Raw genomic sequence first — 23,678 nt, 5'->3', positions numbered from 1 at the left:
TACCTAACAGTGGTCAAGTCAAAGCGATGTCCTACCCGAATGAGCATTTAGGCATTGGTGCTCATTTCTCGTTTAACAGCCCTGAGCCAGTGGTGGACAACCACTGTTGACTTCCCCACAAAGTGGTACTCATTGTACCGACTCGAGACAGACGATGGGCTAAGCCAACCCCCAAACAGGATTTGAACGCGCAAACTTCCGATTGCAAGCCGCTCGCTCCACCGCTGAGCCACCTCGGCGTGCCACGATGCGTACACAGCACACCGTATAAAAAAAAAAATTATATGTCAGGAGTGCCAATGCAAACTATTATCTGGCTTGATATTTTTGTTCAATATTTTTCATAATAAAGTGGCCACGGTTATCGCAGAAATGAAAACGTTACTGTTGGTTATGCGTACAGTAATACGATTTCAAATTTGGATAAGCCTTAAATTGCTTTTCTTTAAAGTTTTAAAGTGCAGCCTATGTGTCAATACACACTCTGCACACAAATCATCCCCAGGGAGTGTAACGGCTCTATGGAAAAGCAATGAAGCGCCAAGTTGAACTGAGTGCAGCAAATCAGGGCAGACGTTCCTGGGTTTGGATTGGAACGGCCAGGTCACTCAGAGGTAGAGCGAGCGGTTCACAATTTGAAGCTTGTGATTTCTAACCATGGTTGGCGGTTAACACAGCCCATCATATATCTGGGGTCGATAAAATAATTACCACTTTGTGGAGAAATCAACAGTGGTTGGATAAATTCGTCCCCACCATAGAAATGTGGAATTTGTACCACTGGCTCAGGGCTGTAAATTTGAAATAATCACCGCCTCGATGTTCATTTGAATAGTAATTATTTTTTCTTTAAGTTTTGAGATTTTCATAGTTCTGAGTTAATGTGGTCACAGGGGCACATTACACTCTGCCTCTAGGAGTTCAACCCATGAGTGGTTTGTCAAATCTCTACAAAGAGATCTGAATACACAAACCACGAATGGCAATAGCGAAGGGGTGGAAGACGCTTGCAATGGTTTGACCAACGTTCACTCCCAGAGACTTCCCAGCAGCGTCCTGCAAAGCCCCCTGGAAGGGGACGAGGAGGAGACCGTCATCAATGAGCAGCGGCCAGATGAACACAAGTGTCCATGGCAAGGAATCAGCGGCAGGCGTTGTGGATATGGAAGAGGTGTACAGAGTTGAGTTGCTAAAGCATCACTGATGCTCCCACAATGCTCACGGTTAAGGGACCGTGGCTGATGACGATGATGATGGTGGTCAATGCAGTTACTCAGCGGGTATATGGCTAAAAAAAGGATCCCCGTGTTTTTTTGCCGTGGCAGCAAGGTTAAGCTGAAAGTAGAAATCTGGTGAACCCCATCAGCTGCCATGGTTGACCAAGCACAACCAGAGATCACGCTCTGACACAGCTGAGCGGGTTAGTAGGCACAGAGGTGACTCAGACTCAGCAGCTCGATGGCATTAAGATGTCCTACCGACTAACTAAAGTTCATGCCACTGAATTGGTTGTCATTACCGGGATTAATAATGCAAAATTATAGACGTCCTTAATCACTGTCATTCTCTCCTCTTTTTGTCCTTATGATTTTGTATTTTTTCTTCCGGTTTGTGTTTTCAAAGGTGGTTTGAAACTATGCAATACGTGATCCTTTTGAACGCGTGCGAATCCTCGTCCTGCCAGACAACAATAGTAACGGCACGTCAGCTGCCACCACTGCCATCCCCCGCCATCGTCCCACACCGCCATCGTCCCGCACCACGCGCCAGGCGAGAGCTGGCGTGATCACACGCGACCGGGGCGGACGCGTTCACCCCAACTACTTACACAAGACCACGATGGCGCGTGCATCACAACACGCCTCGAATACCCGGGCAATTCGCGTTCAGCGGCATTCGGCTCCTCGTTAAAATATCCGGTTGAGAGTCGTGTCGAACATGGGAGCCACGCGGCTGGTGTGTGACCCTCACGTACATCGGAGGCCAAAACTTGAAGCACCTGGGCTGCGGCACCAGTGGAAGACTCGTGAACAAATGAGTCGACAAATGACATCTTGACCCCGAATTTTAAAACGATCGTTTGGATCACCTAGAGGTTTGGATGTGAATTTGTCTTGTGCTCCTTTATGTGTGCGAAGGGTACGCTTCCCTGGCCCACACATGATGTTTAATGCACAGACTCTTGACTGCATTGTAGTCTTGTTGTTGAACCAAGCTATGTTATTCTTGGCTTCAGTTTACCTCTACAACGGAAAGATAACTGATGATAGTTTAACTGTATCTCTTCATGATAATGAGGCAAAAGCAAACCAGACGTTGTTATGGCTCCGTAAAATTGATTATAATAATACACTTGAATACATTACCGTTTAAATAAAAAAGTGTCAAAATGAAAGTGAATTCCTGCTCAAATTATCAGTTATCTCCTGTTTACACCACTGTTAACTTCCCCACAATGTGGTACTGATTTGAATGACCCCCAGAAGGATTATGGGCTGAGTCTACCCCCAATGAGGATGTGAACTCGTGTCCTATTGATCGCGAGTCGCTCGCTCTACCGCAAAGGCACCTGGAAGGGTTTGACGTTTCATGTTTAACGTGAGGAGTAATTCAAGAAGGTATGTTTACGAAGAAGACACGTTATAAAAAAAAATGCAACTTCATTCATCATCTTGACTTAAAACTTTCGTGACTGCAGGAATTCATATTCTTTGGTTCTTCCGGTAAAGTCACGTAGATATAAAATAATACAATAATTACAAGTAATACAAAATTTAAAACACACAAAAACTCGGTAACTTCGGTTATATACCTTTCGGTTTCGGCCAAAACCAGAAATGAGTTTCGGTCGGCCTCTAATGTATTGGGCTATATGGAATGGTGGAGAAAGTGCATGGGCAATCAGGCAGTCATCATCGCCATATCTGGCATCACTAAAAAGGTCAACGTTCATAATTTGTGTCCGTACGCTGCCCAAACATGAGAAGATTCATCTGCATGGTCCTTGTAGAGTGACAATTGATAACACGAATGTTAAAAAAAGGATAGCATTCAAGAGCCACAAACGTGTTAAAATTGCACGCTGGTCAAAGGTAGCGTGTCAAATTTAACGACTTCCAAATACGTGCATTTCAAATGCATTTCATGCCCAGAGGCTGCGCGTGTTGCCGAAGACGTACGCACTTTGGCAAAGCTCATTTACCGAGTCGTCGTGGAAATCCACCAGAGTGGCGAGCAACCCTGAACGTCCACAGGAGGGGTGGTGGCCTCACGTAATGGAGTCGCGATTATAACGGCGGCGGCATTATGCGGGCGCTAAAGAACTTTTGACTCGCTCAATTCCATCACAACGTCACCTCAAACAGGAACGGAAACACCGCGGGTGAATTTTAAACAATTCCGTTGCTCGAACGGCTCACGTTGTGCGGCGCACGATGATTTATTCGGTGCATTCCCCCACCACCCGCCCCCCCCCACCCTGATGATTTAAATCAAAGCCGCACAACAACACAACTGCCGTGATGCCAAGGTGCGTTTGTTCTTCACCGGCAAAGCGGCAAGAGAGGAGTGACGTGATTGCGCAGACGAATGGGTACATTCATGATTGGTTAACCCTAAGCGCAAGTGACAAACAGCCCGAAGTGCTGACGCACAGCAAAGTTTGTATGTCATGGTGATGAGCGGCAAGATCATTATCAGAGCCACGTAAGCATCGTTATTAATACACTGTAGTTATTGATGACCTGTAATTAATCCACCACTTGCTCAAAAGGTGCCTCTCTGTGCTGTGTCTGTCGGGGTGCGGTGTTGACCATACTTCGCCGTGCTGGTCTGTGTGTGATGGAGAAGCAATGCCAAGGGCAAGTTGAAGAATGTCCTCGTCACTGATGTTGACCGTGGTCTTGAATCGGGCTCGGGGTCACTGGGTTCATATTGCAGCACGCCAAGTAATGTGCTGCGGCTAGCCCCCCCCTCCCCCCCCCCATGAATCTTAACACGTATTCTTTTGGTCTTTCAGTAAAGTCACGTCGATAGGTTCAAATAAAATTACAAAAAAAAAACTACGACTTTTCGATCGCGACACAAGCATTCCACGAACACTACGTGACTTTACCGAAAGACCCAAAGAAAATGAATTCCTGCAGTCACGAAAGCTTTAAGTCAAGAATCTGAACACGTTCCAAATGTTTAGTCCACATCGCATTGTTTCCAATAGCGATTTCGATTTGAAGATCGATTCATCGTTCAGCCCGACATGCCACGCTGCTGCCCGGGGGAGACGACTTCTCGTCTGTAGCAAGCGCCGGACGACGCCGGTGGCTGAACTCAGCTTACGTTTCTTGTCGGTGGTGGCAATAATTCCAATGGCCCGCACAGATTTCAGTTTGTCCTTTCCTCTCCGTAAATAATAATTTGTTCAAGGGGATTCTGAAACACACGTCGCCCCTGGTCCCAGGTCTCCTGCACAAGAAAACCAACGTCCGCCGATGACACGAATGTCAGCGAGCCCGTCAAGGAGGCGCAAAGCACAGAGTTTGTTTGTTCGCTGTTTTTTTTTTATAAAGCCCCACCGTACATTTTGAACACAGCAGAGTCTCATCACGACAACGCGATGAGACCCGGCCGTGCTCTTTGTAAATACAGAGTAACTTGCAGAGTTGTTTATGTGCTGAAATATATTACGGCATGCCAGCCAAACCATGTATTAATATATACACACGCACACACACACACACGTGTGTGCCTTTTATTTTATTCTGCAAAATAATAATATACACAAGCCGGTATTATCTTATACGAAGCACTTTTTTAAAACCACCATATTTCAGAACATACTGGATCTGTTCGCTTCGGGTCAGGGCTCAATGTGTACAAATAACTGAGTGTGCCCTGTTATGAAGCATTTTGGGAAATATAAAATAAACGACACTCAAATGCTTTCACCAGAAAATAATAAACACATTTCAAATCTGCCCTCCTGTTCAAAAGAACATCCGACAAGCCAGAAGTGCTTGCTTAACATGCCTGATTCAGATGATGAAATCCCAAAGGTTGAAACTGGTCCAGAGTTTTCTTGTTGATCGACAATGTCTGGAAGGTCAATAAACCAATCAACTAAAAATATTGATGCGTTTTAAAAAATTTGGGAGGTGTATTTAATAATTATTGATCCTCCATGCACAGCACTCTGTGATTATGCGCGTGCAACAATGATTGCTATGCTGCAGGCGTGTCTGTCCCTTTGACGCAATTTTATTTACTTGGTGCACTTAAGTTGAAAGTATATTCGTACGCCAATGGACTCAAGTTTGTGGATGGTCGCTCAAGATTCTCTGGGAGTCGAGGCACGGCTGCGACGGTTGACAGACCCACCGAAGATGGCCATTAACCACTCATTCTGTTTCGTAGCAAATGACGGGTCGAGCTCGGACGGTACATTGTCAGGAAGTGAGGAGAAGCGTCTTCGTAACAAAACGTAAATGCACTCAACTTGTTTGGAAGACGGCACGATCTGAACCGGAGCCAGAGAAGTGTCACCTCCATTCGGCACTTCTCTCGTGGGCCCCGTAAATATCAGCAGATGCAGCGGCGCGCGAGCGTGACTGTATGCTGTGTGTACGTACGTACACACGTGTGTGCGGGAGTCCTCACAGACGCACGCTCGCTGGAGCGGTGGTGCGCAGAGTGAGTCCCACTGACACGGCACAAAGCGAGTCACACTGACACAGCACAGAGCGAGTCCCACTGACACAGTGAGTCGCACTGACACAGCACAGAGTGAGTCCCACTGACACGGCACAAAGCGAGTGAGTCCCACTGACACAGCACAGAGTGAGTCACACTGACACAGCACAGAGCGAGTCCCACTGACACAGTGAGTCGCACTGACACAGTGAGTCCCACTGACACAGCACAGAGTGAGTCCCACTGACACATCACAGAGTGAGTCACACTGACACAGCACAGAGCGAGTCACACTGACACAGCACAGAGCGAGTCCCACTGACAAAGTAAGTCCCACTGACACAGCACAGAGTGAGTCCCACTGACACAGCACAGAGTGAGTCCCACTGACACAGCACAGAGTGGGTCCCACTGACACAGCACAGAGTGAGTCACACTGACACAGCACAGAGCGAGTCCCACTGACACAGCACAAAGCGAGTCCCACTGACACAGCACAAAGTGAGTCACACTGACACAGCACAGAGTGAGTCACACTGACACAGCACAGAGTGAGTCCCACTGACACAGCACAAAGTGAGTCACACTGACACAGCACAGAGTGAGTCCCACTGACACAGCGGAGAGTGAGTCCCACTGAAACAGCACAGAGTGAGTCCCACTGACACAGTGAGTCACACTGACACAGCACAGAGTGAGTCCCACTGACACAGCACAGAGTGAGTCACACTGACACAGCACAGAGTGGGCCCCACTGACACAGCACACAGTGAGTCACACTGACACAGCACAAAGTGGGCCCCACTGACACAGCACAGAGTGAGTCACACTGACACAGCACAGAGCGAGTCCCACTGACACAGCACAGAGTGAGTCACACTGACACAGCGGAGAGTGAGTCCCACTGACACAGTGAGTCACACTGACACAGCACAGAGTGAGTCCCACTGACACAGCACAGAGCGAGTCCCACTGACACAGCACAGAGCGAGTCCCACTGACACAGCACAAAGTGAGTCCCACTGACACAGCACAAAGTGAGTCACACTGACACAGCACAGAGTGAGTCACACTGACACAGCACAGAGTGAGTCCTACTGACACAGTGAGTCACACTGACACAGCACAGAGTGAGTCACACTGACACAGTGAGTCACACTGACACAGCACAGAGTGAGTCCCACTGACACAGCAGAGTGAGTCACACTGACACAGCACAGAGTGAGTCACACTGACACAGCGGAGAGTGAGTCCCACTGACACAGCACAAAGTGAGTCCCACTGACACAGCACAGAGTGAGTCCCACTGACACAGCACAGAGTGAGTCACACTGACACAGCGCAGAGTGAGTCCCACTGACACAGCACAGAGTGAGTCCCACTGACACAGCGCAGAGTGAGTCACACTGACACAGCACAAAGCGAGTCACACTGACACAGCACAGAGTGAGTCCCACTGACACAGCACAGAGTGAGTCACACTGACACAGCAGAGAGTAAGTCCCACTGACACAGTGAGTCACACTGACACAGCACAGAGTGAGTCCCACTGACACAGTGAGTCCCACTGACACAGCACAGAGTGAGTCCCACTGACACAGCACAAAGTGAGTCACACTGACACAGCACAGAGCGAGTCCCACTGACACAGTGAGTCCCACTGACACAGTGAGTCACACTGACACACCACAGAGTGAGTCACACTGACACAGTGAGTCCCACTGACACAGTGAGTCACACTAACACAGCACAGAGTGAGTCCCACTGACACAGTGAGTCCCACTGGCACAGCACAAAGCGAGTCCCACTGACACAGCACAAAGTGAGTCCCACTGACACAGTGAGTCCCACTGACACAGCGCAGAGTGAGTCCCACTGACACAGCACAGAGCGAGTCACACTGACACAGCACAAAGCGAGTCTCATTGACACAGCACAGAGTGAGTCCCACTGACACAGCACAAAGTGAGTCCCACTGACACAGTGAGTCCCACTGACACAGCGCAGAGTGAGTCCCACTGACACATCACAGAGTGAGTCACACTGACACAGTGAGTCGCACTGACACAGCACAGAGTGAGTCACACTGACACAGCGCCAAGTGAGTCCCACTGACACAGTACAAAGTGAGTCCCACTGACACAGCACAGAGTGAGTCCCACTGACACAGCACAGAGCGAGTCCCACTGACACAGTGCCGAGTCAACTCCTTTGCACCGTGCTCTGAGAGAGGGCCAATGCCTGAAACGTCGGCGGGTTTTATATATCATTTTCTCTTTCTAAACCGCAGTGTTATTGACGACTGTTTTGAGGTTTGTCCTTTGCAATCGGGAGGAAACTTATTTATAAAGTGACCCCGGGAGTTTGAATGACCGCTGCAATCTCCAAACACGCTTTGTTTTCCTGCGGCATTACTCATGTTTGATTCTCATCACCACACGGAAGGTCGTGGAATTGGAGGAAGGTTCCAACTCTGCCCGACTGCAACAACGGAACAGCAGTGCCCGGGCAGGAGGCATTTCCTGAATTCTGATGCAAATCCCAAACAGCGGTTACCACGCTCTAGATGTGTTTTTTTATGCTGTTACTTCAATAGCGCTTCTGTTTGCAAAAAGCACGCCAATTAATCAATGGCAGCATCCCGGGGGCACGCCGAGGAGCCCCGATGGTAGTGTAGCGAGCGCTTACTCCGTAGCGGCCGTGCTTTTGCCTCGGTCTGGCGGCATTCAAAACCGAAAGTTATCGCATAGTCGCAGCACGTCCTCCTCTCTCAGCCTCGACACAAAAGCCCCCGTCGCGGGTATGGCTTAATAATAATAAAAGGACTCTAGCTGCTTCGTTCACCCCCCACGGCTGTGACATCTTCCTGAGAGGATGCAACCAAGAGGAGATCTGAACAACTGTGAATGCCGCCTAACAGCGCTGACGCGTCTCTTCAGCTTAATGTACTGATTTATCCAGGACAGCCAGTTGTAAGACTCTTATTGTAAAAACTATTAATCTAAAAAAAAAGTTACTCTTTTTTTATTTTATCAGGTAAAGCTCTTTTTCAGAAGCGACCTGGTCACAAATTATACCGCAACAGAAGTGGCGTATCATGTAAACATTTATAGCAGCCATATACTCTAAAAGCATGATGTTGATCATAAAGGTGGAGGGAAAAATCGGAGGCCCCGGAGAAAAATTCACACGACCACGGGGAGAACTCGCAAACTCCAATATACAGGTGTCATGGTTGGGATCAAACCCACAATGTCCTGTATACAAGGCGAGGTAGTTAACATCTCGCCACTGCAGCACCTATTCAAGAGGGTCCTGCATTGGTGTTTATTTGCATCTTTTCAGCCAATGTATGATATGTTTATTATACATATTGGAGTAAAGTGAAGCACCCAAAACAAACACCTCCTCGACGTCCACGGGAATGGAGTTTCACAACAACGTCTGTGCGGTGATCCACCAACCCTCACTGCTGCCTCCCGTGCTGTGGCAGCAGCCACCACTGCCTGGCTCAACAAACCTCTACCACTGCCTGGCTCAACAAACCTTGACCACTGCCTGACTCAACAAACCTTGACCACTGCCTGACTCAACAAACCTCTACCACTGCCTGGCTCTACAAACCTTGACCACTGCCTGGCTCTACAAACCTTGACCACTGCCTGGCTCTACAAACCTTGACCACTGCCTGGCTCTACAAACCTTGACCACTGCCTGACTCAACAAACCTTGACCACTGCCTGACTCAACAAACCTTGACCACTGCCTGACTCAACAAACCTTCATCACTGCCTGGCTCAACAAACCTTGACCACTGCCTGGCTCTACAAACCTCCACCACTGCCTGGCTCAACAAACCTTGACCACTGGCTGGCTCAACAAACCTTGACCACTGCCTGGCTCAACAAACCTTGACCACTGGCTGGCTCAACAAACCTCTACCACTGCCTGGCTCAACAAACCTTGACCACTGGCTGGCTCAACAAACCTCTACCACTGCCTGGCTCAACAAACCTTGAGCACTGCCTGCCTCAACAAACCTTGACCACTGCCTGGCTTAACAAACCTCTACCACTGCCTGGCTCAACAAACCTCCACCACTGCCTGGCTCAACAAACCTTGACCACTACCTGGCTCAACAAACCTTGACCACTGCCTGGATCAACAAACCTTGACCACTGCCTGGATCAACAAACCTTGACCACTGCCTGGATCAACAAACCTTGACCACTGGCTGGCTCAACAAACCTCTACCACTGCCTGGCTCAACAAACCTTGACCACTGCCTGCCTCAACAAACCTTGACCACTGCCTGGCTTAACAAACCTCTACCACTGCCTGGATCAACAAACCTTGACCACTGCCTGGCTCAACAAACCTCTACCACTGCCTGGATCAACAAACCTTGACCACTGCCTGGCACAACAAACCTTGACCACTGCCTGGCTCAAGAAACCTTGACCACTGCTTGGATCAACAAACCTTGACCACTGCCTGGCTCAACAAACCTTGACCACTGCCTGGCTCAACAAACCTCTACCACTGCCTGGCTCAACAAACCTTGACCACTGCCTGGCTCAACAAACCTTGACCACTGCCTGGCTCAACAAACCTTGACCACTACCTGGATCAACAAACCTTGACCACTGCCTGGCTCAACAAACCTTGACCACTGCCTGGCTCAACAAACCTTGACCACTGCCTTGCCCAACACACCTTGACCACTGCCTGGCTCAACAAACCTTGACCACTGCCTGGCTCAACAAACCTTGACCACTGCCTGGCTCAACAAACCTTGACCACTGCCTGGCTCTACAAACCTTGACCACTGCCTGGCTCAACAAACCTTGACCACTGCCTGGCTCAACAAACCTTGACCACTGCCTGGCTCAACAAACCTTGACCACTGCCTGGCTCAACAAACCTTGACCACTGCCTGGCTCAACAAACCTTGACCACTGCCTGGCTCTACAAACCTTGACCACTGCCTGGCTCAACAATTCTTGACCACTGCCTGGCTCAACAAACCTTGACCACTGCCTGGCTCAACAAACCTTGACCACTGCCTGGCTCAACAAACCTTGACCACTGCCTGGCTCAACAAACCTTGACCACTGGCTGGCTCAACAAACCTTGACCACTGCCTGGCTCAACAAACCTCTACCACTGCCTGGATCAACAAACCTCCACCACTGCCTGGCTCAACAAACCTCTACCACTGCCTGGATCAACAAACCTTGACCACTGCCTGGCTCAACAAACCTCTACCACTGCCTGGATCAACAAACCTTGACCACTGCCTGGCACAACAAACCTTGACCACTGCCTGGATCAACAAACCTTGACCACCGCCTGGATCAACAAACCTTGACCACTGCCTGGCTCAACAAACCTTGACCACTGCCTGGCTCAACAAACCTCTACCACTGCCTGGATCAACAAACCTTGACCACTGCCTGGATCAACAAACCTTGACCACTGCCTGGCACAACAAACCTTGACCACTGCCTGGCACAACAAACCTTGACCACTGCCTGGCACAACAAACCTCTACCACTGCCTGGCTCAACAAACCTTGACCACTGCCTGGCACAACAAACCTTGACCACTGCCTGGCACAACAAACCTCTACCACTGCCTGGCTCAACAAACCTCTACCACTGCCTGGATCAACAAACCTTGACCACTGCCTGGATCAACAAACCTTGACCACTGCCTGGCACAACAAACCTTGACCACTGCCTGGCTCAACAAACCTTGACCACTGCCTGGCTCAACAAACCTTGACCACTGCCTGGCTCAACAAACCTCCACCACTGCCTGGCTCAACAAACCTTGACCACTGCCTGGATCAACAAACCTTGACCACTGCCTGGCTCAACAAACCTTGACCACTGCCTGGCTCGACAAACCTTGACCACTGCCTGGCTCAACAAACCTCCACCACTGCCTGGCTCAACAAACCTTGACCACTGCCTGGCTCAACAAACCTTGACCACTGCCTGGCTCAACAAACCTTGACCACTGCCTGGCTCAACAAACCTTGACCACTGCCTGGCTCAACAAACCTCCACCACTGCCTGGCTCAACAAATCTTGACCACTGCCTGGCTCAACAAACCTTGACCACTGCCTGGCTCAACAAACCTTGACCACTGCCTGGCTCAACAAACCTTGACCACTGCCTGGCTCAACAAACCTCTACCACTGCCTGGCTCAACAAACCTCTACCACTGCCTGGCTCAACAAACCTTGACCACTGCCTGGCTCTACAAACCTTGACCACTGCCTGGCTCTACAAACCTTGACCACTGCCTGACTCAACAAACCTCGACCACTCCCTGGCTCAACAAACCTTGACCACTGCCTGACTCAACAAACCTTGACCACTGCCTGGCTCAACAAACCTTGACCACTGCCTGGCTCAACAAACCTTGACCACTGCCTGGCTCAACAAACCTTGACCACTGCCTGGCTCAACAAACCTTGACCACTGCCTGGCTCAACAAACCTTGACCACTGCCTGGCTCAACAAACCTTGACCACTGCCTGGCTCAACAAACCTTGACCACTGCCTGGCTCAACAAACCTTGACCACTGCCTGGCTCAACAAACCTCTACCACTGCCTGGCTCAACAAACCTCTACCACTGCCTGGCTCAACAAACCTTGACCACTGCCTGGCTCTACAAACCTTGACCACTGCCTGGCTCTACAAACCTTGACCACTGCCTGACTCAACAAACCTCGACCACTGCCTGGCTCAACAAACCTTGACCACTGCCTGACTCAACAAACCTTGACCACTGCCTGGCTCAACAAACCTTGACCACTGCCTGGCTCAACAAACCTTGACCACTGCCTGGCTCAACAAACCTTGACCACTGCCTGGCTCAACAAACCTTGACCACTGCCTGGCTCAACAAACCTTGACCACTGCCTGGCTCAACAAACCTTGACCACTGCCTGGCTCAACAAACCTTGACCACTGCCTGGCTCAACAAACCTTGACCACTGCCTGGCTCAACAAACCTTGACCACTGCCTGGCTCAACAAACCTTGACCACTGCCTGGCTCAACAAACCTTGACCACTGCCTGGCTCAACAAACCTTGACCACTGCCTGGCTCTACAAACCTTGACCACTGCCTGGCTCTACAAACCTTGACCACTGCCTGACTCAACAAACCTCGACCACTGCCTGGCTCAACAAACCTTGACCACTGCCTGACTCAACAAACCTTGACCACTGCCTGGCTCAACAAACCTTGACCACTGCCTGGCTCAACAAACCTTGACCACTGCCTGGCTCAACAAACCTTGACCACTGCCTGGCTCAACAAACCTTGACCACTGCCTGGCTCAACAAACCTTGACCACTGCCTGGCTCAACAAACCTTGACCACTGCCTGGCTCAACAAACCTTGACCACTGCCTGGCTCAACAAACCTTGACCACTGCCTGGCTCAACAAACCTTGACCACTGCCTGGCTCAACAAACCTTGACCACTGCCTGGCTCAACAAACCTTGACCACTGCCTGGCTCAACAAACCTGTACCGAATGTGCAATGCGCAGAATTAAACTTGCACGGCAAGGGGAGTAGTGTCAAGGGTTGTGATGCGTGGGGAAAGAAGAAAGAATGGGAAGAGAGAAGGAATGAGAGGTGAGAGGAAAAGGGTGGAAATGAAATGGAGAAACTGAGCGAAGGTTTCGGGGGGAGATGAGGAAGGGAAGGCAGTAGGAGGCTCCTCAGCGGCACGGAGGAGCGGTGTGTGTTTTCACAGTGGGCGGCGATGGGGAGAGGGGAGGCGCTCAGGGTGGGGTGGTCACACGGAAGTCACGTGGATTACGGGAGGCTCGAGCTGACCGAGATACAGATAGTCCCCGAGTTACAATGGTCCGACTTACCATATTTCGATCTTACGATGGCGATAGCGATACGACAAAATTGTAAAATATTTAACATTTCGCGCGGCAGGCAAACGCAGCAGCGTACGAAGTACAATACTGTACGTTGAGACGCTGCCGGGATGTACGCGTCTCCCGCCTGGTGTGGCGATGCCTCACTCTCACCAGTGGTCGGTTTACCACGATACGATACGCTTAAAGCATGTTCAAAGTTTTTATAGCAGATCGGATTGTTTCCTGAAAAAACTTTCCATTAAATTGCAGTTTATATAGGTAGGCTAAGAATTTACCTTGTGCAATACAGTATTGTAATCAATAAATACATACAGTATATAGTTTATACAGTACGGAACTGTAAATTGCTGTTTTGCTCAATTATCACCATTCTTTAAGACTCCTGGGTAGGCTAGACCATCTTCGACTCACGATATTTTCGGCTTACGATGGGGGTCGTCGTAACGCATCTCCATCGTAAGTAGAGGACTACCCTGTGTATATTTCCTCGTACTATGGACCATAAAAGCATGGTGGGAATACATTTTCATACGAAATGAAGAGATAAACCTTCCCTTCTCGGTCAGCAACATTGCATCGTACGAGTGAAATCCTATTTTCCAAGTGTTGGCCAAATAAAGCAGACATCAAAAGCATTGCGCGAACGATCGCTTGGGATAATTATTGTTACTTAATGAGGAAATAATCAACCACTAGAATCAATTACAGTGACGGATGGACACCATAATTCTGGACTGGAGGCAGTAACTGTTCAAAATGTCACCTGTCACATCGATCGGCGCAGTGGGCTGCCACAGAGCAGTGTGGCCAGGCTTTGTATTGCCATTCCACATCAGCGATTGTGAATGCGGTGTTACTTCAACCCTAGCCCAAGCATGCCATGCAAATTATGCTACAAAGGCAGATTCGAATGAAACACAATTTAAACTAAATCCTCCCACAATTACACGTGCTGAAATCTCAAGAGTGCACACATCCGTTAACCCTTGCAATGAAGTCACCCACGCGCTGGACATGCACGGCTGACTGCAGGATGAGGGTCTCCCTACGCTGTGCGGGACCGTACTTCACCACCCTGGTCAGTGCGGGAGGGTAAAGGTGGGGAGCATAGACGTTGGCACAGAGTACAGTACAACAATGGATTGTGCTGCGCTTCCATCCGCTGACAACGTAGCCCCGAGCAGCAGCCGAAGGCAGCACGGAGGGTGGTCGCCCGTCCAACCGCTATCCAGGCTCAACTCTGCTTAGCTTCCAAGAGCCAGATCATTCTGGGTGATCTGGCTCCATCGCAAGGTTTAAGTCAACGGTTAAGGTCTGAGGAAAGAAACCACGCCGTACGGGCACGCGAGACCCGCGGCAATATTCCCCTCATTCTCATCAACTCCGAGTATCCTCCAGCGTGGCAACAACAACAACAACAACCACTGCCCGCTCAAGAGCCTTATCAGCACTTACTGGACTTGCCCAGCATCTCCGAGGATTACGCTCGCTCCCTGTCATCTGTAACTCAATCTCGGGGTTTAACCTATCGTGGCAGAGCAGACTGCAATTCAATTGACCCCACACACTCGTGTCCCTCCCTCCGAGTTTGTTCAACGGATTTAACAACCGTACGTTAGGTAGAGTCGCCTGAGTGCGAATGACGTCGGCAAAACAAATTAGGATTCACAAATGGGTTTGGCTTAAACACGTTCATGTGTTGAAGAAACCCCCATTGTTCATAAGCAGGATTTAGAATATTAGGTCACCTTTGTGTAATATTGTCCAATTTTGCCGAATGACCAAATCGCCCAAGATGCACCCTATCTCTTGAGATATCAGAAGCTAAACATGTACAAGTCTGCATGTGTACATATGCATAGCGTTTAAAATAGCGAATGGAACACACGTGGTCGTAATGATTAAGGACTTTTAAATAGGGGTTTTATAATTAATATAGGTTGAACTCGAATATAATAAGAACCACCACCAACAACAACAGCAGCAGCCACTGTCCCCGCGGTGCTCGTACCAGGCCAGGTGCACTCCGAGGCCTTACCACCCACTCCGAGCATCTTACACACAGACATATGTGCATCGGATCACACTCTGCACGTGCCAGAGCCAGTCCTTGTGAGACCACAGTATCTTGTGGTCTCACAGGACATTGCAAGCCGAGTGGTGCGGTGTGTGCCCCCCACACGGTGCCCGTAGGCCGTGTCCGCACGGAGGTGCCTCACGTCGCACATCTCTCGAACCCCGAGAGCGTCGCTAAGCACTTGCGCCCTACCCATTCATCGCCCGTGTGCACGCCGTGGGAAAGCTCTTCTTGTTGTTATGAATACAAATAAAATTGGCCAATAAAAAATTCCGGCAGGATGAGTTAATGCTGGGGTAGAAGTGGGTGGTGGCATAGAGGCTCACCACACGCTGCGCCGTGAGCCGGGGAGACCCGGGTTCGACATTCCGCTCATCGCTAGCATCAGTAGCACCGTGTGAACGAGACCTGAGCATCCCTCCCCCCCCCATCACCAACCAGCATTTACCAACGGGGTGAAGTACAGCGTCCAATCAAGTATCCCTATCTGAAACCTGACAAGGTGGCCAACAGCATCACCATCTAATTGATGGGGCTAACCTGAGGCTTGGATTTACCGTGCCTGTCCTTGTGTGCCAATACCAGTACAGCTTGGGAGAGGCCTTCATCCAGCAGTGGATTGACAAAGGGCTGTAAGTGACTGTAGTTTATTGTTTAGTATTATATGAATGTTATTACAGATTTACACTACCAACTCACTAAACTAGCAATGTAAACCCTGGTTATTCTAAGCTGTGGAAGTTTTGGACTAATTTACACAATGTTCTTACAGAGTTTTAGTTTAGTTTAATGTTGCTTCATAGACCTGAAATTCTGACAACAAAACAGATTAACAACAACTACAGACCATGACAAATAGGCCATCTCGTAAATGAAATATCTTTTATCTTCCTTTGCTCGCAGCATTGTGGCCCCTCTGAATGTGCTGTCGGTACAGATGAATCAGAGACACAGCAGCAAAACTACTGAAGCAGCCTCGCTCCGAGGCCGCAGGGAAGCGTTTTTGTGCCACAAAACCAGTTGCAAACGGCAAGCACACGCACGCACGTAACACTGGTGAACAGCAGACATCAAACAATTTGTCGCTTCATTTCGTTTAGTGGTTTGGAATCGGAGTGTGCATCACGTAAACACCTGCCGAGTTGAAATAAAATGGGCTCATGTGGGAACATTGGAAAATGAATACGATCTGTTTCGGTCACAATGAAAGACAGAGTGAGACGGGTGCATGGATGAAGTGAAGGGAAATCTTTTCACATAAACTCGCAATGAAGTGTTGATTTGGCTTGAATGGATATTCAATCGCATACGGAATGTCTTGGACTTCCGTGCTAAAAACACCAAGTGTCTCGCCACTCATACCACCCTGAGGTTTTGTTCAATGCCAATGGTAGCCCTCTGTCAGTGGTGGAAATTCCATATTCCTATGGTGGGTGGTAGCCGATTTATCAGAAAAGCACTGTTGATTTCCCACCAACAAAGTGGAATCAAGTTTAAAGTGGAATTCATTTGACCAAACTTGAAATGCCGAAATTCTGAGTTGAACTCCTGAACGGCGGCACTGTATATTAAACATGGAAATAACATAGCATCTTCTTTGGTTCTCGACAGATCTCAGCAGCGAAGCAGTGTTGAGCCTGGTTAGAGCTTGGATGGGGCGACCGCCACGCATGCCAGGTTGCCACGGGTCGCTGCACGGCTTCGTTGTCAGCAGACGGCTGCACTCCCCCATCCTTGCGAACCGTCACCGACCGTCGTGATGGAGTGCCGTCAAACAACCGCCACGAGCCGCACGGGGCACACGGAGGCCATCGGCACCCAGCAGGCGGACTTTTTTGTTTGTTGTTCAAGTAAGGCCCACTGAGCTATGTAGCTTTTTTTTCAGAAATGACCTGGCCACAAATGAGAGCTCAACGGAGTGGCCTATCATGCTCTAAACGAATGTTTGTAATATGTGTAAGGAAAAGCAGGAGGACCCGGAGAAAAATCCCCGCGACCCACGGGGAGAGAGGCACGCAAGCTCCAAATATACACGTGTCAGGGTCGGGATCGTGCCCACGACCTCCTGCGTGCCAGGCGAGGGAGACGACATCTCCGAGCCACCGCACGGCCGTACCTGCAGATGAGCGTGGCCATGACGATGCACCAGGTGGTGCAGCAAACGTTGGAGCGCTTCTGCGCTTCATCCTCGTGCCGGCGGCAGCAGCAGAGGCGCACGAAGTAGACGAAGAGCACGAGCAGGTTGAGCGCCAGCCCCGCCGCGGCGATGCCCACCAGGAACACCAGCGACTGCCGGGGGGGGGGAGGCGGGGGGGGAGCACAACGCAACGGCCGAGAGTTCACGTTGACGTCCCGTGAAGCAGGGGACAAGTCAAGGGAGCAGCAGTCTCGTTTGCAAAATAGGGGAAGACGGACAAGCGGCACTATTTTTGTGATTTGAACACAGTTGCTAAGCACGGGTCCAAAAGCACCAAACATCGAGCGGGTAGCAACAAACAGCACAAATACATTTTTAATTGAAAAGTTTCATCACGGAACCTTTCTTGCCAGTGTCAAAATATAAGAGTTGCTTTTACCCTTTATGGGAATAAAACAGTTGTGTTAAGATGTTAAAACACCAAACAGAAACCTTTTGCAAGAAATTACAGCAAAACCTTGCTTGGATTGCGAGCATTATTTGTTCCGGAAACGTGTTTGTAATCCAAAGCACTCGTACATCAAAGCACTCGTTGTATATCAGTTGTGATCGCGTGACGCTCGGCAGACAAAGCGTACACGTACACTGCTCGTATTGCAAGACCTCGCTCGTTTATCAAGTTAATATTTTTTTTAAAGAATTTGCTCGTCTTGCAAAACACTCGCAGACCAAGTTACTCGCAACCCAAGGTTTTACTGTGTCTGCATCGTGCTGCTCGCCTTGTGGCGTCCTCTGGTCGAACACCGTTTGAGACGAGGTTCTAAATAAAGCTGTCTCTGGTGTCGACCAATCAGTTTCACAGATAATGCATCATACACTGTCAGACGATGGTTTTGTTTGCATGTTCACAACGAGTATGCGAGGTTAATGCAGACATCATTATTTGCAAAAGGTTTCTGTTTGGTGCTTTAACAGCTTAACACAACGGTTTTATTGATGTGTTTAAGCCGTTTCTGTGAATTGAGCAAGGTTATTAGAAGAGATTGGCGAACGAAAGTGTGAGAAGGAGTTCCAGAGTTTAGCAGTGCGAGGGAAGACGCAGAAAGAGAAGTGTCGTGACCTGCAGTGAGGGGGTGGACACAGCGTGGATGAGAGGAAACAGAAAGTCTGGCAGACAAAGAATTCAACATGGGAGAAGGAATCAAACAGCGATGATAGCGGGAAGAGTAACCATGGTAGCAGCGACAGCAGAGAGATAAGGAGGCGACTGACCGCCGATGAGCATATGACTAGAGTGCATCAGTGAGTGCTGAATCATCGCCCACGCTGACTGCTTTAAATCGAATTCAGTCAAGTGCAAAAAAAATGAAACTGGGTGCAGCACCCCGGATATGGCAGCGGGATTCTAACTTTGTTGTAGATGAATGATTTGTTTATTTTCGGTTAGCTCAGCGTGAAGGTGTCCTGACAATTTTGAACTCTAACCCTACACCAAATCAACTTGTCACGTGGGTGAATGTGCCAATTGATTTGGTTTATCAGCAAACCAGAGGAATGTTCAAAAGCAAGCAACCCTTTGACAATTTTTAAACGACGTTTCGCCCAGCATCATCGGGTGTGGACAAAGTTCAGCGCCCTGGTTGTAGAGTTAACATTATGGAGGTAACAGCGGCGGCAAATAGAAAAATACCGTAAGCAGGGAAATGCGTTGGCAAATGCGCAAAGATAAGAACGTGATGCATAATGCAGGGGCCTGGTTAGACGCACGGATAGTGGGAACGGGAAAAAGTTAAGAACACATATGGAGAGATGAATTGGGCAGGAAGCAAACACCTCCACAACCAAACAAAGCAAAAAAACATAATTATCATTTTCATTGTTTTTCTTGAACAACAAAGCTAAGAATGTACTGCTATGCGTCTGTTAAATCTTTGGCCATGCAAAGAAAACATCCCCATACATATGCATGCATACGTTTCACTCTACAGTGACGGCCACAGGATAAAAACCTCATTAACCAATGGATGACGAATCGACAGCCTGCAGCTCTGCACTATTGAAGCTGTTTAGAAATAACTATGCATGATCTAACAGCGAGCACAGTGTGCGCTATACACAATGGGGGAACAGAGCGATCCTTCAACCCCTAGTTGTGCGAAAATGGAAAACCACAATCCCACGTGCTTGCAATTATAGTTGCCACCTTTCCCACTGAAGACCAAAGCATATTTCTCTGTCGGCCCAGGTCTATTATTAAAACCGAGCCACATACCGCGACGCAGTTCAACACAAAACCACCAGATCTCAAACACAGACGCCAATTCCCGGGTCAAACCAAGACGGGTGGCAACCCCAGTGGGTGGGTGAGTGGGTGAGCGTTGCGAGTGAGTGGGTGAGCGTCGCGAGCGAGTGAGTGAGTGAGCGTTGTGAGCGAGCGAGTGGGTGAGCGTTGTGAGCGTTGCAAGCGAGTGAGTGGGTGAGCGTTGCGAGCGAGCGAGCGAGTGGGTGAGTCGTCCTAGATCTACTATTATTATTATTAAAAACTGTGCAGCAGACTTCTGTGATAACGGCAATAAACTTAAACTAAATACTCCTGCCAGGTCTCGGTAGAAATCAAATCTCTGCCACCCTGTCGCAGATGCCGATTCTCACAATGTACTGGGGTCAAACCGGGACAGGTGACAAACATATGTGTACTCCACGTGATTTGAAGTTGGGGTTGGTGGTTCACTCGATCATTATCACTGCGTGTTTGAAAAACCCAATTGTATCCAGGGGATGTAGTATAGCAAGTAGGTTGGTGAGCCATGCGAATTGCGAAATGCTGTCCACTCTATTTTTATTAATCCGGCTTATTTTTTGGTATTGTTCAATTGCAACTGATTTGTGAAATGTTAATCCACGTGGAACAGAGGAGATGCTGATTTCTAAGTAATTATTATTTCTTGGATTATCGGTTTCCTCCCACACGACGTAAGGCTCAGGAGCAAATTGGCCACATGAGGTGAAGAGTGGACCCCTGGAAGTAGTGAGACGCGGCGAGGATGTCCCTGCATAATTAGCGACCATTACTCTTTCGGTTAAGCCTTGATAAAAAAAATGTGGTTCCTAAAAAATGTGAGATTTCAATCGTAGTTTTTAACAAGTTCCTGCATTATCGCGGTCCGCATCTCAGCTTTACCGACAGACAAGGCTGTGGCAAACACGGTGCATGGAGTGTGTAAATCACTCTGTGGAAGATATAGTTTTCCTCCGAGTGACTTTCTGAAAAAGAATGAACCCCATCGCAAGAGGACAAGCGTGTCTACAATCTTTTGTGTTGTCTACCTACCGATTGTCTCCTGCTTCCAGCACTGAAAATACATTTCCATGAATCTCACGTAGGAGCTTTAGGCAGCATCGTAAGTGCTCGGTGAAACAGAGACCAGAAATACTGGCAAATTTGGGGCGGAGGTCAGGTTAATCAGGACTTATAAATACTGTGACTTCACGTCGCGCTCGGTTAAAGCAGTCGGACTGCTCGTCGCACACAGTTTGTGCTCGAGGTCTACTCCACCACACGTGGCTGTTCCGAGACATCGCCTTCCCTTGAACCCCCCCCCACACGCCTCGTAGCACACACACACGCACGCACACACGCGCACACACGCACGCACACACGCACGCACGCGCGCACACACGCACACACGCGCACACACGCACGCACACACGCACACACACACGCGCACACACACACGCACGCGCGCACGCACGTGTCTATAAAGGGGCCACCAGAATACATGTAAGTGATGCACTTTATTTAGGCGCAGACGCGTTTAAATATTCATCACCTCTGGATTATTTAAGACGTGCCTCGAGCGCATGCTTGTATAGGGCTGAAGGGTTACGTCCTCCTCCAAGTTGATGAGTGGAAGCCAGAAGCAAAAGCTGCTGCAACAATAACGATGCTGTCATGACATTCGCAGTCGTACAAAGGGATCAAGCTTCGCTCTGCTCGGCCTATCTTCTCTACATAACACCCTTATTGCCAACGAGAAAGGTCGAGCCTATGGGTGAGCATGTTCCCAAGCGACGCGCCAGTGAAACCGAACATTACGGAATAACGCAGTCATTTAGGCAAAGCCTGATTAGAAACGGAATCAGACCATTGACAATTATGTCCATGACAATTAAGATGTCATAAACGGTTTTGACATTCCATTCGTCAGTGTAGGATACACGCAAATAGTGTTTCACGTGGCTGCGATACCCTGCGGCTCGGGGTGTGCCAGTGATCAATGAAATTCCCTGCAGTGGACATCAATCGTTACAGGAACTCTGGCTCAGGTCACCAAGTGTGAAAGACATGCTTACCAAACAATTCACAAATCCTAACACATCGGACAGCAATTCGGGGTAACGCCTCATCCTCCGATGCAGGACTAAGCGATGAATAGTTGAAACCTTCTTTCTAAGCAAACACTGTACAATAACCCTTTGCCTATGTTAGGCCGGGGAGTGGTGGCGCAGTGGTTAGCACACTGCACTATTAACTATACAGTATCAACTATTGAACACGTTTGGAGGAAATGTCCACAATTGTGGCAAACGCTTGATGTTGCTGGCTGTAACTTTCAACTAAACACCAAGACCCGATTCTTAAACGCGCGCGTGGACCACTCTCCAGCAGCACACCGGTGATGGTGCTGCTGCCTGATCACCTGTTATCTATCTGGCTGTGTCGGGCGGAGGAGGGTGTACAACACACTTTGGCGTTTAACTCAAGCGGCGGCGACCTGATCCCTAAAAAAAAAAATCAACGATGAATCTGATAACGCCGAGTTTGAACTCTGGCCATGGCTAACGTCAGTGGCGGGTGATAGCCAAGCAGGTCGTGGGTTACTTTTCAGCAACAACTCGCACTGACCAGCTTGGTGAAGTATGGTCAAACTGACCCCCAGCGCCAATGTGGCATGGGCCGCTTTTCATGCAGCAGTTGCTTGGCACAGGGATGTGAATTATTGCTTAATTATTATTCGCCTGTGCCAATTCTTCAAAACGATTTCTACATTACCCATTTTTAGTATGGCAGACGTATACGTTTTAAATCCATAACATCACCTTTAACCGTTGTACTTTATCTTCTTCGCACACAAACCAATGAGTTGGTGATGCTGCGTCGGCAGTGATGCACAAACACAAATAACCGTGACACAACACAGCCCTCAATGACATCGTGTGTTTGGCCTTACAACAAAACAGAAATATAAATAAAAGGCAACGGTTCAGGCTACAACCCTTCTTCATAGTACAGAGAGAGAAACCAGAGAGGTAGAATCTGGCCCCTTTACGTGCTCTGAAGAAGGGCCATTGCCTGAAACGTTGCCTATTACGGACTGGTTATTTTTAAGGACGCAATTTTTTGGTGAAAGTGTGGCGTTTGTTTTGCTCCTTGCACATTCGTTTCACATTGTTTTTACCATAATGCTCTCCTGCTAAGCGACAAATTAACCATCTCTGCTTTACAGGCTTATCATGGTGCAGCCATTAGCGCTGAATTTACAACATACGGCGGGTCCAACAAAACCTGCCGGGAGGGATACCTGATGCCTTACTGTGGCATCAAAAATGCCGTCACAGATTTACACTTTAGAATCACAGTGCGGAGGAATAGCTTTCTGTTTTTCAATTCGTTGTTGAATCATAATTGTCTACGTGATGATGACAGCAGTTGAGATGTGTTTACCGATCTCACCTGGCCACAGGTGCATTTGTGTCCTAGCAATACAGACTTGCCACCACCTCTACAAGGCGCAAACGTTTGATTTCAGAATGTTTGCTTTTAAGGGGGCTTATTCGCATTTCACCTGTCTCGCTT

General features: G+C 48.9%; 1 protein-coding gene across 6 annotated transcripts in view; it reads right to left on the bottom strand.

Annotated features, from left to right (window-relative positions):
• Positions 1 to 23,678, bottom strand: part of LOC116957883 (protein tweety homolog 1-like) — a 143,534-nt gene that overhangs the window by 94,320 nt on the left and 25,536 nt on the right. For 5 of the 6 annotated variants that reach the window (XM_032980322.2, XM_076053422.1, XM_076053425.1 and 2 more), the window contains one exon: positions 17,801 to 17,973. In XM_032980322.2, the coding sequence (XP_032836213.2) occupies positions 17,801 to 17,973 (173 nt within the window). Of the gene's footprint in view, positions 1 to 17,800; positions 17,974 to 21,651; positions 21,749 to 23,678 lie in introns of all 6 variants that reach the window. The other variant, XM_032980330.2, reaches the window with a different exon arrangement.

This window comes from Petromyzon marinus, chromosome 3 (genome assembly GCF_048934315.1).
Source record: "Petromyzon marinus isolate PM22_M1 ecotype Great Lakes invasive population chromosome 3, UKy_Petmar_22M1.pri1.0, whole genome shotgun sequence".
In the NCBI taxonomy this organism is placed as follows: domain Eukaryota; kingdom Metazoa; phylum Chordata; class Hyperoartia; order Petromyzontiformes; family Petromyzontidae; genus Petromyzon; species Petromyzon marinus.
Note: the sequence above shows the minus strand (reverse complement) of the source record. Positions and strands in the feature narration are given on the sequence as shown.